This window comes from Oncorhynchus masou, chromosome 33 (genome assembly GCF_036934945.1).
Source record: "Oncorhynchus masou masou isolate Uvic2021 chromosome 33, UVic_Omas_1.1, whole genome shotgun sequence".
In the NCBI taxonomy this organism is placed as follows: Eukaryota; Metazoa; Chordata; class Actinopteri; order Salmoniformes; family Salmonidae; genus Oncorhynchus; species Oncorhynchus masou.
This window is the reverse complement of record NC_088244.1, coordinates 6294089-6307592: the sequence shown is the minus strand read 5'-3', so window position 1 is coordinate 6307592 and position 13504 is coordinate 6294089. Positions and strand designations below refer to the sequence as shown.

At 42.1% G+C, this 13504-nt stretch overlaps 1 protein-coding gene and 1 pseudogene across 1 annotated transcript; one reads left to right on the top strand and one right to left on the bottom strand.

Moving 5' to 3' along the window:
• Nucleotides 1–1698: 1698 nt before the first annotated feature.
• Nucleotides 1699–2905, top strand: LOC135527505 (aerolysin-like protein; annotated as a pseudogene).
• A 6183-nt stretch (nt 2906–9088) lies between these two features.
• On the bottom strand, nt 9089–11038 carry LOC135527634 (aerolysin-like protein). The gene is made up of 3 exons (XM_064956122.1): nt 10943–11038; nt 9803–9859; nt 9089–9538 (listed from the first exon to the last, which is right to left on the bottom strand). The coding sequence occupies exons 1-3, from the start codon at nt 11036–11038 to the stop codon at nt 9089–9091; spliced, it is 603 nt and encodes a 200-aa protein (XP_064812194.1).
• Nucleotides 11039–13504: the final 2466 nt, after the last annotated feature.

The window sequence follows — 13504 nt, the reverse complement described above, 5'->3', positions numbered from 1 at the left end:
TACACTTTCTACCAGGCAATCTGGAGAAGAGCAGGCGCAACCTTGAGATCATAGATATTAATATTTAGGGACTTAAAGTACCTAGTTCAAGAATAGGGCAATACAAATCATGACTACACTACCACTGATGCAGCTGTTACATTGCTAGCACACTACACTCAGATAAAGTTTCGATTTACCTTCAGAAATGAAGTTTTAATTATTAACAGTCATATTTTAGGAATTACTTGACTAAATATGAATGTTAGACTTAATCGGACATACTGTATACTTTAAAAGTTTGACAGACCCTGTTCTATATTAGACATTGTCATAATATCTTAATTCATAGCTGTGAATACTGCAGCCTGTCTTAAAGATTATTGTATTATATTATAATATATTATTGAATACCTGTGAATACTGTGGCCTGTGTCCTAAACAATTCTGTTCTATATTAATTTAATTATATCTTTATTCTGTCAAATATTTAAAAGCAGAAACTTTGTTTGGAGAGGTGAGTTTCAGCAGCATAAACAACTCATATTCTGATGTAGCATCTGTAACATTCATACTCATCATGATTCATGATCATTTGGTATTTATAAGCAACATCTGAAATAATTTTAGAAGTGCTTGAGGCCCACTCACTTACACAACAATATGTTTCATTTCATATAAGTCACCAAGTTGATCAGGAAGAAACAGCAGGAGGTGGAGTGGGGAGGTGCTGGGAGTAGGAGAGGGACTCCATGGTGTTGATCAGGAAGAAACAGCAGGATGTAGAGTGGGGAGGTGCTGGGAGTAGGAGAGGGACTCCATGGTGTTGATCAGGAGAAACAGCAGGAGGTAGAGTGGGGAGGTGCTGGGAGTAGGAGAGGGACTCCATGGTGTTGATCAGGTGAAACAGCAGGAGGTAGAGTGGGGAGGTGCTGGGAGTAGGAGAGGGACTCCATGGTGTTGAGCAGGAACAAACAGCAGGAGGTAGAGTGGGGAGGTGCTGGGAGTAGGAGAGGGACTCCATTGTGTTGATCAGGAAGAAACAGCAGGATGTAGAGTGGGGAGGTGCTGGGAGTAGGAGAGGGACTCTGAGGTTCCTAGCTGAGGAGGAAGGAATGGGTGTGATAGATTCTGGGGGAATAGAGATGGAAAGATTAGAGGAGGGTAGAGGACAAGGAGGAGTTAGGCGCAATTTAAGAATGTCTCATTCTCTGTAACCTGTGGATTGTGCAGCAATTTACTCACCCTAGACCAGAGCTACCATCCTGTATTTTTTAATTCAGATCCTAATCTTGTCCACATGATTCTAATAATTAACTGTTTGACAAGCTGAATCAGATTAGTTACCACTGGGGTTGTAGTGAACCTACAGGAGGGTAGCTTTCCATGATCAGGGTTGGAGAGCCCTGGTGTGAACCTACCGGAGGGTAGCTCTTCAGTAACAAGGTTGAAGAGCCCTGGTGTGAACCTACAGGAGGGTAGCTCTTCAGGAACAAGGTTGAAGAGCCCTGCCCTAGACTGATGTGTTGCTCGACCTCTAATTCCAATCATGAGTCGTTATGGTTATCGTTTGATACTTATATCTTGTTCTTTAATTTCCTTTTGGTGCTTTGAATGTCTGAATCAGATCTCCTTTGAGTTGGAGCTTAGAGTTATGTGTACAAATTTGTATTTTTTTAGGTTACTTGACGCACGCACACGCACACACACACACTCCACATGGCAACCACACGGGATCTAATAGGTGGTCAAGGAGGCAGACCATTTGAATTCCACGGCTTGAACAACGGTGCCACACTCAAGAAGATCGGAGTGGCGGTGGGAGACTCGCAGGTGAAAGCTGTGCGGGCGGAGCTGACTGACGGGAAAGTAGCGACTTTTGGAGATGCGAACACTTTCAATGAGTTTGAGTTCAACCTCGGCGAGCGCATCACCAAGCTGTCGCTGTGGGGTAACGGCGCCGGCACACGTCTGGGTGCCATCAAGTTCACGACGAGTGAGAACTGGGAGTTCTTTGAAAACAATGACCAGCTGGGGACTGAAGACTGAGTACACCATAGATGTGGGGTCTGGAATCTGCCTGGGGCTGCAGGGCAGGTCTGGCTCAGACATCGACTGCATGGGCTTCCTCTTCATCAACACCATCAAGTCGTCCGTGCTGACTGACATGGAGTATCCCACCCTGTCCCTCTTCAAACTCCAGGTGTGTGTAGACGGCTCAGGAAAACTCTACCGATGCTCTAACATTAAGGGGGCTGTCCACTTTAAAACATGTAACCCAATATGGGGGTCGACATTCCTCAGGCATCTCATTTCTAGGACAGTCACACACACATACAGACATATGAGTTATTATTGTTGGCTTTCTAAAAATCAATGGATAAGTTCCTCACTGATGATTAGCTCTTAAATGGTCTTTGTCTTGTCTGAACAATTTGTATCTTTGTGTGTGTGTCTGTGTGTGTGTTGATTTTAGGTGACCCCAGAATATGTGAAATCCGTGTCTCACCACAACGACACCTCATTGGTTCAAGAAGAGTCCATTACATACAGCAAGACACTGACCAAGACTTCCTCCTGGTCCGTCAGCAACAAGATAGAATCCACCTTGAATGTGTCGGTCAAAGCAGGGATCCCGGATCTGGTCGAGGTGACATCAGGGTTCAGCTTGACCGTGGGAGTGCAGCAATCCACCAGCCTGCAGAAGACAGAGACCATAACAGAATCAGACACCATCAACCTGAAGATCCCGCCAGGGAAGACCATGGATGTTGAGATCACAGTGGGGAAAGCAAATATCGACCTCGACTACGAGGCCATAGTGAAAGTCACCTGCATGAATGGCAGTCAGCTGGTCTTCCCATCCAACGGCATCTACACTGGTGTTACTTACACTTCAGCGAGGGTATCCACAAAGGAGAGATAATAAGTACAGTGATAGAATTAACTAATTATTTGTGTGCCTTTTCTGTTACTATGATCATCTTTGAGTAATTCCAATTGAACCATGTTGACTCAGCTCTTTCTTTCTGTCTCAGCAGAGTGTATAACAACAGGTGGGTCATTCCTACAATACGGTGCCTTTGTGTTCCATGACATGATAACACACACTACCGGTCAAAAGTTTTAGAACACCTACTCATTCAAGGGTTTTTCTTTATTTTGACTTTTTTCTACATTGCAGAATAATAGTGGAGACATAAACTATGAACTAACACATATGGAATCATGTAGTAACCCAAAAGGTGTTAAACAAATCAAAATGATTTCTTCAAATAGCCACCCTTTGCCTTATTGACAACTTTGCACACTCTTGGCATTCTCTCAACCAACTCCTTGAGGTAGTCACCTGGAATGCATTTCAATTAACAGGTGTGCCTTCTTAAAAGTTAATTTGACTATTTCACCAAGAAGGAGAGTGATGGAGTGTTGCATCAGATGACCTGGCCTCCACAATCACCTGACCTCAAACATATTATTCCGTATGTGTTTTTTCATAGTGTTGGTGGCTTCACTATTATTCTACAATGTAGAAAATTGTCAAAATGAGTCGGTGTTCTAAAACACTTGAATGAGTAGGTGTTCTAAAACACTTGAATGAGTAGGTGTTCTAAAACCCTTGAATGAGTCGGTGTTCTAAAACACTTGAATGAGTAGGTGTTCTAAAACACTTGAATGAGTAGGTGTTCTAAAACCCTTGAATGAGTCGGTGTTCTAAAACACTTGAATGAGTAGGTGTTCTAAAACACTTGAATGAGTAAGTGTTCTAAAACATCCAAACATGCAAATCCTGGAATTAATTAAATTACCTTTTGATGCTGGAGCACCTGGGGGAATAGACTGAACAATAATATATATCACCATGTAAAGTGTTGGTCCCACTGCATCACCTGGGGGAATAGACTGAACAATAATATATATCACCATGTAAAGTGTTGGTCCCATGTTTAGTGACCTGAAATAAAACATCCCATAAATATCAATATGCACAAATAACACATTTCTCTCAGATTTTTTTGGCACACATTTGTTTACATCTCTGTTTGTGAGCATTTTTCCTTTGACAAGATAATCTGTCTAACTGGCAGGTGCAGCACATCAATAAGCTGTTTAAACAGCATGATCATTACACAGGTGCACATTGTGCCGGGGACAATGAAAGGCCACTATAAAATGTGCAGTTTTGTCACAGAACACAATGCGACAGATGTCGCAAGTTGAGGGAGAGTGAAATTGACATGCTGAATGCAGTAATGTCATCCAGAGCTGTTGCCAGGGAATGTAAAGTTAATTTCTCTACCATAAGCCGCCTCCAATGTCGTTTTAGAGAATTTGTCACTACGTCCAACCAGACTCACAACCGCAGACCACGCATATGGCATCGTGTGGTGAGCGTTTTGCTGATGTCAACGTTGTGAAACAACTATTTCCATTGATCCTTAATTCCCTGTTGACCTCAAGTCCTCTGCGTTGTGTATTTATCTTAAAATATTATTGCACAGCCTCATTTTAAAATGTATTAAATTGTTTATTTCCTCATCATTCCACAAACAACACCCCGTAATGACAAAGCGAAAACAGGATTTTTGAATAGTTTGCAAATGTATTAATAATACAAAACTGAAATACCTGATTTATATGAGTATTCAGACCCTTTGCTATGAATGTCGAAATTGAGTTCAGGTGCATCCTGTTTCCATTGATCATCCTTGAGATATTCTACAACTTGATTGGAGTCCACATGTGGCAAATTCAATTGATTGGACGTGATTTGGAAAGGCACACACCTGTCTATATAAGGTCCCACAGCTGACAGTACATGTCAGAGCAAAATAGTCAAGGACAGCCATTTGATTAGATGTTCAGGAGTCTTTTGGCTTGGGCGTAGAAGCTGTTTAGAAGCCTCTTGGACCTAGACTTGGCGCTCCGGTAGCAGAGAGAACAGTCTATGACTAGAGTGGCTGGAGTCTTTCACAATTTTTAGGATCTTCCTGACACCACCTGGTATAGAGGTCCTGGAAGGCAGGAAGCTTGGCCCCAGTGATGTATGGGCCGTTCGCACTACCCTCAAAGCACTTCATGGCTACAGACGTGAGTGCTGCCAGTCGGTGGTCATTTAGGAAGGTTACCTTAGTGTTCTAGGGCACAGGCACTATGGGGGTCTGCTTAACACATATTGGTATTACAGACTCGGACAGGGAGAGCTTGAAAATGTCAGTGAAGACACTTGCCAATTTGTCAGCGCATGCTTGCAGTACACTTCCTGGTAATCTGTCTGGCCCTGTGGCCTTGTGAATGTTGACTTGTTTAAAGGTCTTCCTCACCTTGGCTGTGGATAGCGTGATCACACAGTCTTCCGGAACAGCTGGTGCACTCATGCGCTGACGAACTGGCTCGTCTGGTAGGCACGTGTCACTGGGCAGCTCTCGGTTGTGATTCCCGTTGTAGTTTGTAATGGTTTGCAAGCCCTGACACATCTGACGAGCATCGGAGCCGTGTAGTACGATGCGATCTTAGTCCTGTTATGACTGTGCCTGTTTGATGGTTGAAGGCATAGCGGCATTTCATATAAGCTTCCGAGTTAGAGTCCCGCTCCTTGAAAGCGGAAGCTCTAGCCTTTAGCTCAGTGCGGATGCTGCCTGTAATCAACTGCTTCTTTTTTTTCACCTTTATTTAGTCGGTAGGCCAGTTGATAACAAGTTCTCATTTACAACTGCGACCTGGCCAAGATAAAGCAAAGTAGTGCGACAAAAACAACAACACAGAGTTACCCACGTGATAAACAAACATACAGTCAATGACACGATACAAAAAGTCTTTCTACAGCGTTTGCAAGTGTAGTAAGATTGGGGAGGTAAGGCAACAAAAATAAGTCCATAGAGGCGAAATAATTACATTTTAGCATTAACACTGGAGTGATAGATGTTAATTTGCAAGAAGAGACACTGGGGGGCAAAAGAGCAACAACAAAAAAACAATATGGGGATGATGTAGTTGGGTGTGCTATTTACAGATTAGCTGTGTACAGGTACCGTGATCGGTAGGCTGCTCTGAGAGAGGGATATAAGTCTCCAGCTTCAGTGATTTTTGCAATTCGTTCCAGTCATCAGCAGAAAACTGGAAGGAAAGACGGCCGAATGAGGTGTTGGCTTTGGGGATGACCAGTGAAATAAACCTGCTGGAGTGTGTGCTTCTGGTGGGTGTTGCTATGGTGACCAGTGAGCTGAGATAAGCCGGAGCTTTACATATCAAAGACTTAGAGATGACCAGTGGGTTTGGCGACAAATATGTAGCGAGGGCCAGCCAACGAGAGCATACAAGTCGTAGTGATGCGTAGTATATGGGGCTTTGGTGACAAACCGGATGGCACTGTGATAGACTGCATCCAATTTGCTGAGTAGAGGGTTAGAGGCTATTTTGTTAATTACATCGCCGAAGTCAAGGATCAGTTTTACGAGGGTAAGTTTGGCAGCATGAGTGAAGGAGGCTTTGTTGCAAAATAGGAAGCCAATTCTAGATTTAATTTTGGATTGGAGATGCTTAATATAAGTCTGGAAGAAGAGTTTACAGTCTAACCAGACACCTAGGTATTTGTAATTGTCCACATACTCTAAGTCAGAACCGTCCAGAGCAGTGATGCTCGTCAGACGGGCGGATGCGGGCAGCAATCGGTTGAAGAGCATGCATTTAGTTTTACTAGCATTTAAAAGCAGCTGGAGGCCATGGAAGGAATGTTGTATGGCATTGGAGCTCATTTGGAGGTTTGTTAAAACCTCTTAGGGATCGCGAACCGCTAGCGGGACACCTGTCGACAACACCCGGTGTAATTGGAAATTCAAATGACAAAATCGTAATATTAAACATTCATAACAAAGAAGTGTCTTAAATCATTCAAAATCTTAACTTCTTGTTAGTCCAACTGCGTTGTCAGATTTCAAAAAGTCTTCACGGCGAAAGCATACCATGCGATTATCTGAGGATAGCCACACACATCAAAATACTTTTTCAACCAGCACAGGCTTCACAACAATCACAAATAGCGATAAAATAAATCACTTACCTTTGAAAATCTTTGAAGATCTTCCTCTGTTTACAATCCCAAGGGTCCCAGCTACACAATGAATGTTCATTTTGTTCGATAAAGTCTTTCTTTATATCCCCAAAAAGTCTATTTTTGTTGATTTCAGTAATCCACTCCTTCAACATGCATACAAAGGAATCCAAAAAGCTACCGGTAAACTTAGTCCAAAGAAGTCAAACAATGTTTCTATCCAATCCTCAGGTAGACTAATGTGTAAATAAACAATAATATTTCAGACGGAAAGGTGTTCAATAGGAAAGGAAAATAACAAAGAGCCTCATTCACGTGCACCAAAAGCCTACCTTTCCTGATGAGCACACCTTGGAAAAACTACTAGCACTTGTTCTGAAACCCTGTATAAAGACTGTTAACATCTAGTGGAAGCCATAGGAACTGCAATCTGGGAGCTATTTTTTTGTATAGCCCAAAGGCTTGCATTGAAATAGCCTGTGACCCCCCCCCCCCCCAAAAAAAATGTACAGATGGATTTCCCTCTGGTTTTTGCCTTCCATATCATTTCTGTTCACTTGCAGACATTATTGTAATAGTTGTAGAAACTTCAGTGTGTTTTCTATCCAATGCCACCAATTATATGCATATCCTAGCTTCTGGGCCTGAGTAACAGGCAATTTACTTTGGGTACGTCAGTCAACCGGAAATTCAGGATACTGCCCCCTAGCCTTACAATTAAAGAGCAACCAGGCATCCTATACTGACTGGATGAGTTCAATATCCTTCCAGGATACCTGGGCCAGGTCGATTAGAAAGGTCTGCTCGCTGAAGTGTTTAATGGAGTGTTTGACAGTGATGAGGGGTGGATGTTTGACTGCGGACCGATTACGGATGAGGGCAATGAGGCAGTGATCCCTGAGATCCTGGTTGAAGACAGCAGAGCTGTATTTAGAGGGAAAGTTGTTCAGGATGATATCTTTGAGGGTGCCCATTGTTACGGATTTAGGGTTGTGTCTCTTAGGTTCCTTGATTATTTGCGTGAGATTGAGGGCATCTAGCGTAGATTGTAGGATTGCTGAGGTGTTAAATTCCTCGGCAACAGCTTTCGTGAACATTCCTGTGTTCAGCATGTGAAATGGCACTCTTCCTCAACTTCATATATCTGTGGCATTGTATTCTGCACTTTAGTTTGGCCATTTGTCCCCAGCACAAAATTCTCCTGTGCAATGATCATGCTGTTAAATCAGCTTCTTGATATGCCACACCTCCAGGTAGATGGATTATCTTGGCCAAAGGAAAATGCAAAACTGCGACATTGAGAAATACTTTTTGGGGATGTTTTCAGGTCATGAAACCAACACTTTACATGTTGATATATATTGTTAAGTATATTCCCCAGGTGCTCCAGCATCAAAAGGTAATTTAAATAACATTTGCATTTTTAGTAACTTTTCAGTTAAAGACCTAATGCTCTAACCACTGAGCTACCTGCTGCCCCATAGTGACTAGATTTACAGAAATACTGTTCATTGCAGCTGAGATGCTGCTTGTATTCTACACAATGGGTAGTCCAATATTTACATCTTGAGTTATGGGGAATGTATTTAAATTAAAGTTAAGATGTGTGTGTAGCGTGAATGTGCACGTGTGAGTGACTGCATGTGTTAATCATAAAGAATTTGTTAGAAAGAGAACGCAATGATAATTACAATATTTATGAAAAGTATGTGAAAGGCAAAACTATACTGAGATAAGGCAAACACACAAGACATATCTTTCACGAAATCAAATTAGATAACATTATGTTTATGGTAAATGGGGGTCTAACCATTAAACATTCTGAAATTAATGTTGTTCAATAAGTCATACAAAGTGTTACTAAAATGTCATGCGACACAAAAGGCATCGGATTGTAGGAAAGACCCACCTATTGTTATAACCTCTGCTGATAAAGAAAACTGGGTTCAATTAGAATCACTCAAAGATGATCATAATAACAGAAAAGGCACACAAAGAATCAGTCATGGTGTCAATTTCTATCACTGCACTTTTTATTCATAAAGTCACACACTTGACTCATCTCTCCTTTGTGGATAAGGTCAATGAAGAGTAAGCCACACCAGTGTAGATGCCTTTAGATGGGAAGACCAGCTGACTGCCATTCATGCAGGTGACTTTCACTATGGCCTCGTAGTCGAGGTCGATATTTGCTCTCCCCATTGTGATCTCAACATCCATGGTCTTCCCTGGAGGGATCTTCACGTTGATGGTACCTGATTCTGTTATGGTCTCTGTCTTCTGCAGGCTGGTGGATTGCTCCACTCCCACGGTCAAGCTGAACCCTGATGCCACCTCGACCAGATCCGGGATCCCTGCTTTGACCGACACATTCAAGGTGAATTCTATTTTGTTGCTGACGGAACAGGAGGAAGTCTTGGTCAGCGTCTTGCTGTATGAAATTGACTTTTCTAGAACCAAGGAGGTGTCGTTCTGGTGAGACACAGATTTCACATATTCTGGAGTCACCTAAAATCCACACACACACAAAGATACAAATTCCAAGACAAAGACAATTTTAGAACTAATCATCAGTGAGGAACTGATCAATTGATTTTTAGTAAGCCAACAATAATAACTAATGTGTATGTGTGTGTGATAACTGTATGTGTGTGTGACTGTCCTAGAAATGAGATGCCTGATGAATGTCGACCCCCATAATGGATTACATGTTTTAAAGTGGACAGCACCCTCAATGTTAGAGGATCGGTAGAGTTTTCCTGAGCCGTCTACACACAGCAGGGGTTTGAAGAGGGACAGGGTGGGATACTCCATGTCGGTCAGCACGGACTAAAATACAAATTTTACAGATACATTTAAAAAACCTCAAACTCTAACTCAGATCTGATTCAGACATTCAAAGCACCAACAGGAAATTAAAGAACAAGATAAAAGGATCAAACAATAACTAAGGGACATAATGACTCGTGGTAGGAACTAGAGGTCGAGCAACACATCAGTCTAGGGCAGGGCTCTTCAACCCCGTTCCTGGAGAGCTACCCTCCTGTAGGTTCACACCAGGGCACTTCAACCCTGTTCCTGGAGAGCTACCCTCCTGTAGGTTCACACCAGGGCTCTTCAACCCTGTTCCTGGAGAGCTACCCTCCTGTAGGTTCACACCAGGGCTCTTCAACCCTGTTCCTGGAGAGCTACCCTCCTGTAGGTTCACACCAGGGCTCTTCAACCCTGTTCCTGGAGAGCTACCCTCCTGTAGGTTCACACCAGGGCTCTTCAACCCTGTTCCTGGAGAGCTACCCTCCTGTAGGTTCACACCAGGGCTCTTCAACCCTGTTCCTGGAGAGCTACCCTCCTGTAGGTTCACACCAGGGCTCTCCAACCCTGTTCCTGGAGAGCTACCCTCCTGTAGGTTCACACCAGGGCTCTCCAACCCTGTTCCTGGAGAGCTACCCTCCTGTTGGTTTTCACTCCAGCCCCAGTTGTAACTAACCTGATTATACCATATACTGCATCTTGCCCATGCCGTTCGGCCATCGCTCATGCATATATATTTTTATGTACATATTCTCATTCATTCCTTTACACTTGTGTGTGTGTATAAGGTCGGTGTTGTGAAATTGTTAGATTCATTGTTAGATATTACTGCATGGTCAGAACTAGAATCACAAGCAATTCGCTACACTCGCATTAACATCTGCTAACCATGTGTATGTGACAAATAAAATTTGATTTGATTAGAATCAGGTGGACTAGATTGGGATTGGAATGAAAAAAATACAGGACGGTACCTCTGGTCTAGGGCGACCAAATCGCTCCACAATCCTCAGATCACTGAGAAGGAAGTGTTCTTGAATTGCTACTAACTCTTCCTTGTCCTCCACCCTCCTCTGATCTTTCCATCTTTATTCGCCTGACATCTGTCACACCCTCCTCAGAGTCACCATGGAGTCCCTCTCCTACTCCCAGCACCTCCCACTCTACCTCCTGCTGTTTCTTCCTGATCAACACCATGGAGTCCCTCTCCTACTCCCAGCACCTCCCACTCTACCTCCTGCTGTTTCTTCCTGATCAACACCATGGAGTCCCTCTCCTACTCCCAGCACCTCCCACTCTACCTCCTGCTGTTTCTTCCTGATCAACACCATGGAGTCCCTCTCCTACTCCCAGCACCTCCCCACTCTACCTCCTGCTGTTTCTCCTGATCAACACCATGGAGTCCCTCTCCTACTCCCAGCACCTCCCCACTCTACCTCCTGCTGTTTCTTCCTGATCAACACCATGGAGTCCCTCTCCTACTCCCAGCACCTCCCCACTCTACCTCCTGCTGTTTCTCCTGATCAACACCATGGAGTCCCTCTCCTACTCCCAGCACCTCCCCACTCTACCTCCTGCTGTTTCTTCCTGATCAACACCATGGAGTCCCTCTCCTACTCCCAGCACCTCCCCACTCTACCTCCTGCTGTTTCTTCCTGATCAACACCATGGAGTCCCTCTCCTACTCCCAGCACCTCCCCACTCTACCTCCTGCTGTTTCTTCCTGATCAACTTGGTGACTTATGTGTAATGAAACATATTGTTGTGTATGAATGTTACAGATGTTACAGATGCTATAGATGCTACATTAGAATATGATAACCTTCCCTTTAATGATGAGTATGAATGTAATAGATGCTACATCAGAATATGAGATTGTTTATGGTGCTCAAATTCATCTCTCCAAACAAAGTTGTTGCTTTGAAATATCTGAAAGAATAAATATTGAAATGAATTAATATATAACAATATTCTTTAAGACAGGCTGCACTATTCACAGGTATTTACTAATATATTATAATATAGGACAATATTCTTTAAAATACATTTTTTAATAATTTGTATGATTATTAGAATGATTTCCTTTTTATTATCCACCTCTGGTGGTAGAATGTACATCCAATTGTTTTGCGAACGCCATTATACCATAGAAGAAGATGAAGATGCACATCACCATGGAATGTACCAATTCACATTTCAATGTCCCCCCGGGACAATCAACAGGTTGGCGTGAAACACCACACAGTTCAAATACGGAGTCTCAACCTCACCTCCATGTGCCTGTCAACATCTCCAACCGAGAAACATGAAGTACCCCACTAATTACAAGGACAAAGTTAGTATTTAGTTTATTTAGCTTAACTTATTTATGAATTAACATATGATTACTTTGTATTTATACTTTTAATTAACAAATGCATGAATGTTGAGAGTAGAGCTGTAAACAAAAGGTTTGGCGCAAAACTAAACTAAATTTATTGGCATACATTTATTTTCCTTTTCACGGTTGAACAACAATAGAAATAGCAGAGAGCTTTGCTACAATTATCAAACGTCTTCCACTGTGAACGGTTTTAATCAGTGACTCATTGGACCTTGTTAACATTAGAGATCAGCTCTGTGACCGTGATTTTCAATGAAACAGATGAAAGGAAAAGCATGAATAAAATGTAATTTAAGTGCAGCTACATGAGGATATAACCTACATACAAATAGGCTACACCTAACATGGGCTATGAAAGGCCTATGAAGTGTGACAACACCATCTAGTGGTCATCTGGCTACATCCACTAAGTAGAAACAATACAAATTAATAATTGATGTAAAACCAAAGCAACTACGCAACATACTCTAAATGAAAGGGTTCTTTGTTTTAGGTCAGCAGGGAGTCGGCTACTACAGTACTATCATTTGACCTTCTCTGAGGAAAAAGCACACAGATTAACAAGTCTATGCAATAAGATTAATGTATAATAAATATATAATAATATATAATATATATATAATAATAATAATAATATAATAATATAATATATATATATCCCATTTAGCAGACGCTTTTGTCCAAAGCGACTTACAATGTCCTGACGAATTACTTCCGTAGGTGAACTGTCAATGTACGAAAAAACATATTTGCTCTGTAATGTGTAGGAAGTATGTGAAATATAGCCTATTACCTTTACCCTCTTATAATGATCATCTATTTTCTCTACTGTCAGGCCGAAGATAGTTTTTAGTCAATATTCTTAGTAGCTGTCTATTTACCACCACAAACCGATGCTGGAACTAACACTGCACTCAATGAGCTGTATAAGGCCATAAGCAAACAGGAAAACGCTCATCCAGAGGCGGCGCCGCTAGTGGCCGAGGACTTTAATGCAGGATAACTTAAATCCATGTTACCTCATTTCAACCAGCATGTTAAATGTGAAGCCAGAGAAAAAAACTATGTGGGTGTGAGTGAGTGACTGCATGTGTACTAAAAAACACATTAGATGATTCTTATATTAAATAATACATTAATCAAGATTAAAAATGTGTTAGAAAGAGAAACAACTCAATGTAATGATAATTACAATACTTGTGCGTTTTCTGAATAGTATATCCAATGGAAGTTGAATAAACTTGGGGATATGGCGAAAGGTTACTGACACAGAAGACAAA

Excerpts from the sequence above, each read along its gene's own strand:
- LOC135527634 (XM_064956122.1), bottom strand. The coding sequence starts at position 11,038 with ATGGTGTTGATCAGGAAGAAACAGCAGGAGGTAGAGTGGGAGGTGCTG. Across the intron at positions 9,860-10,942 it reads CTGAGGAGGGTGTGACAGAT|TCCGTGCTGACCGACATGGA; the intron begins GTCAGGCGAATA and ends TTTGTATTTTAG. Across the intron at positions 9,539-9,802 it reads TCTTCAAACCCCTGCTGTGT|GTGACTCCAGAATATGTGAA; the intron begins GTAGACGGCTCA and ends TGTGGATTTTAG.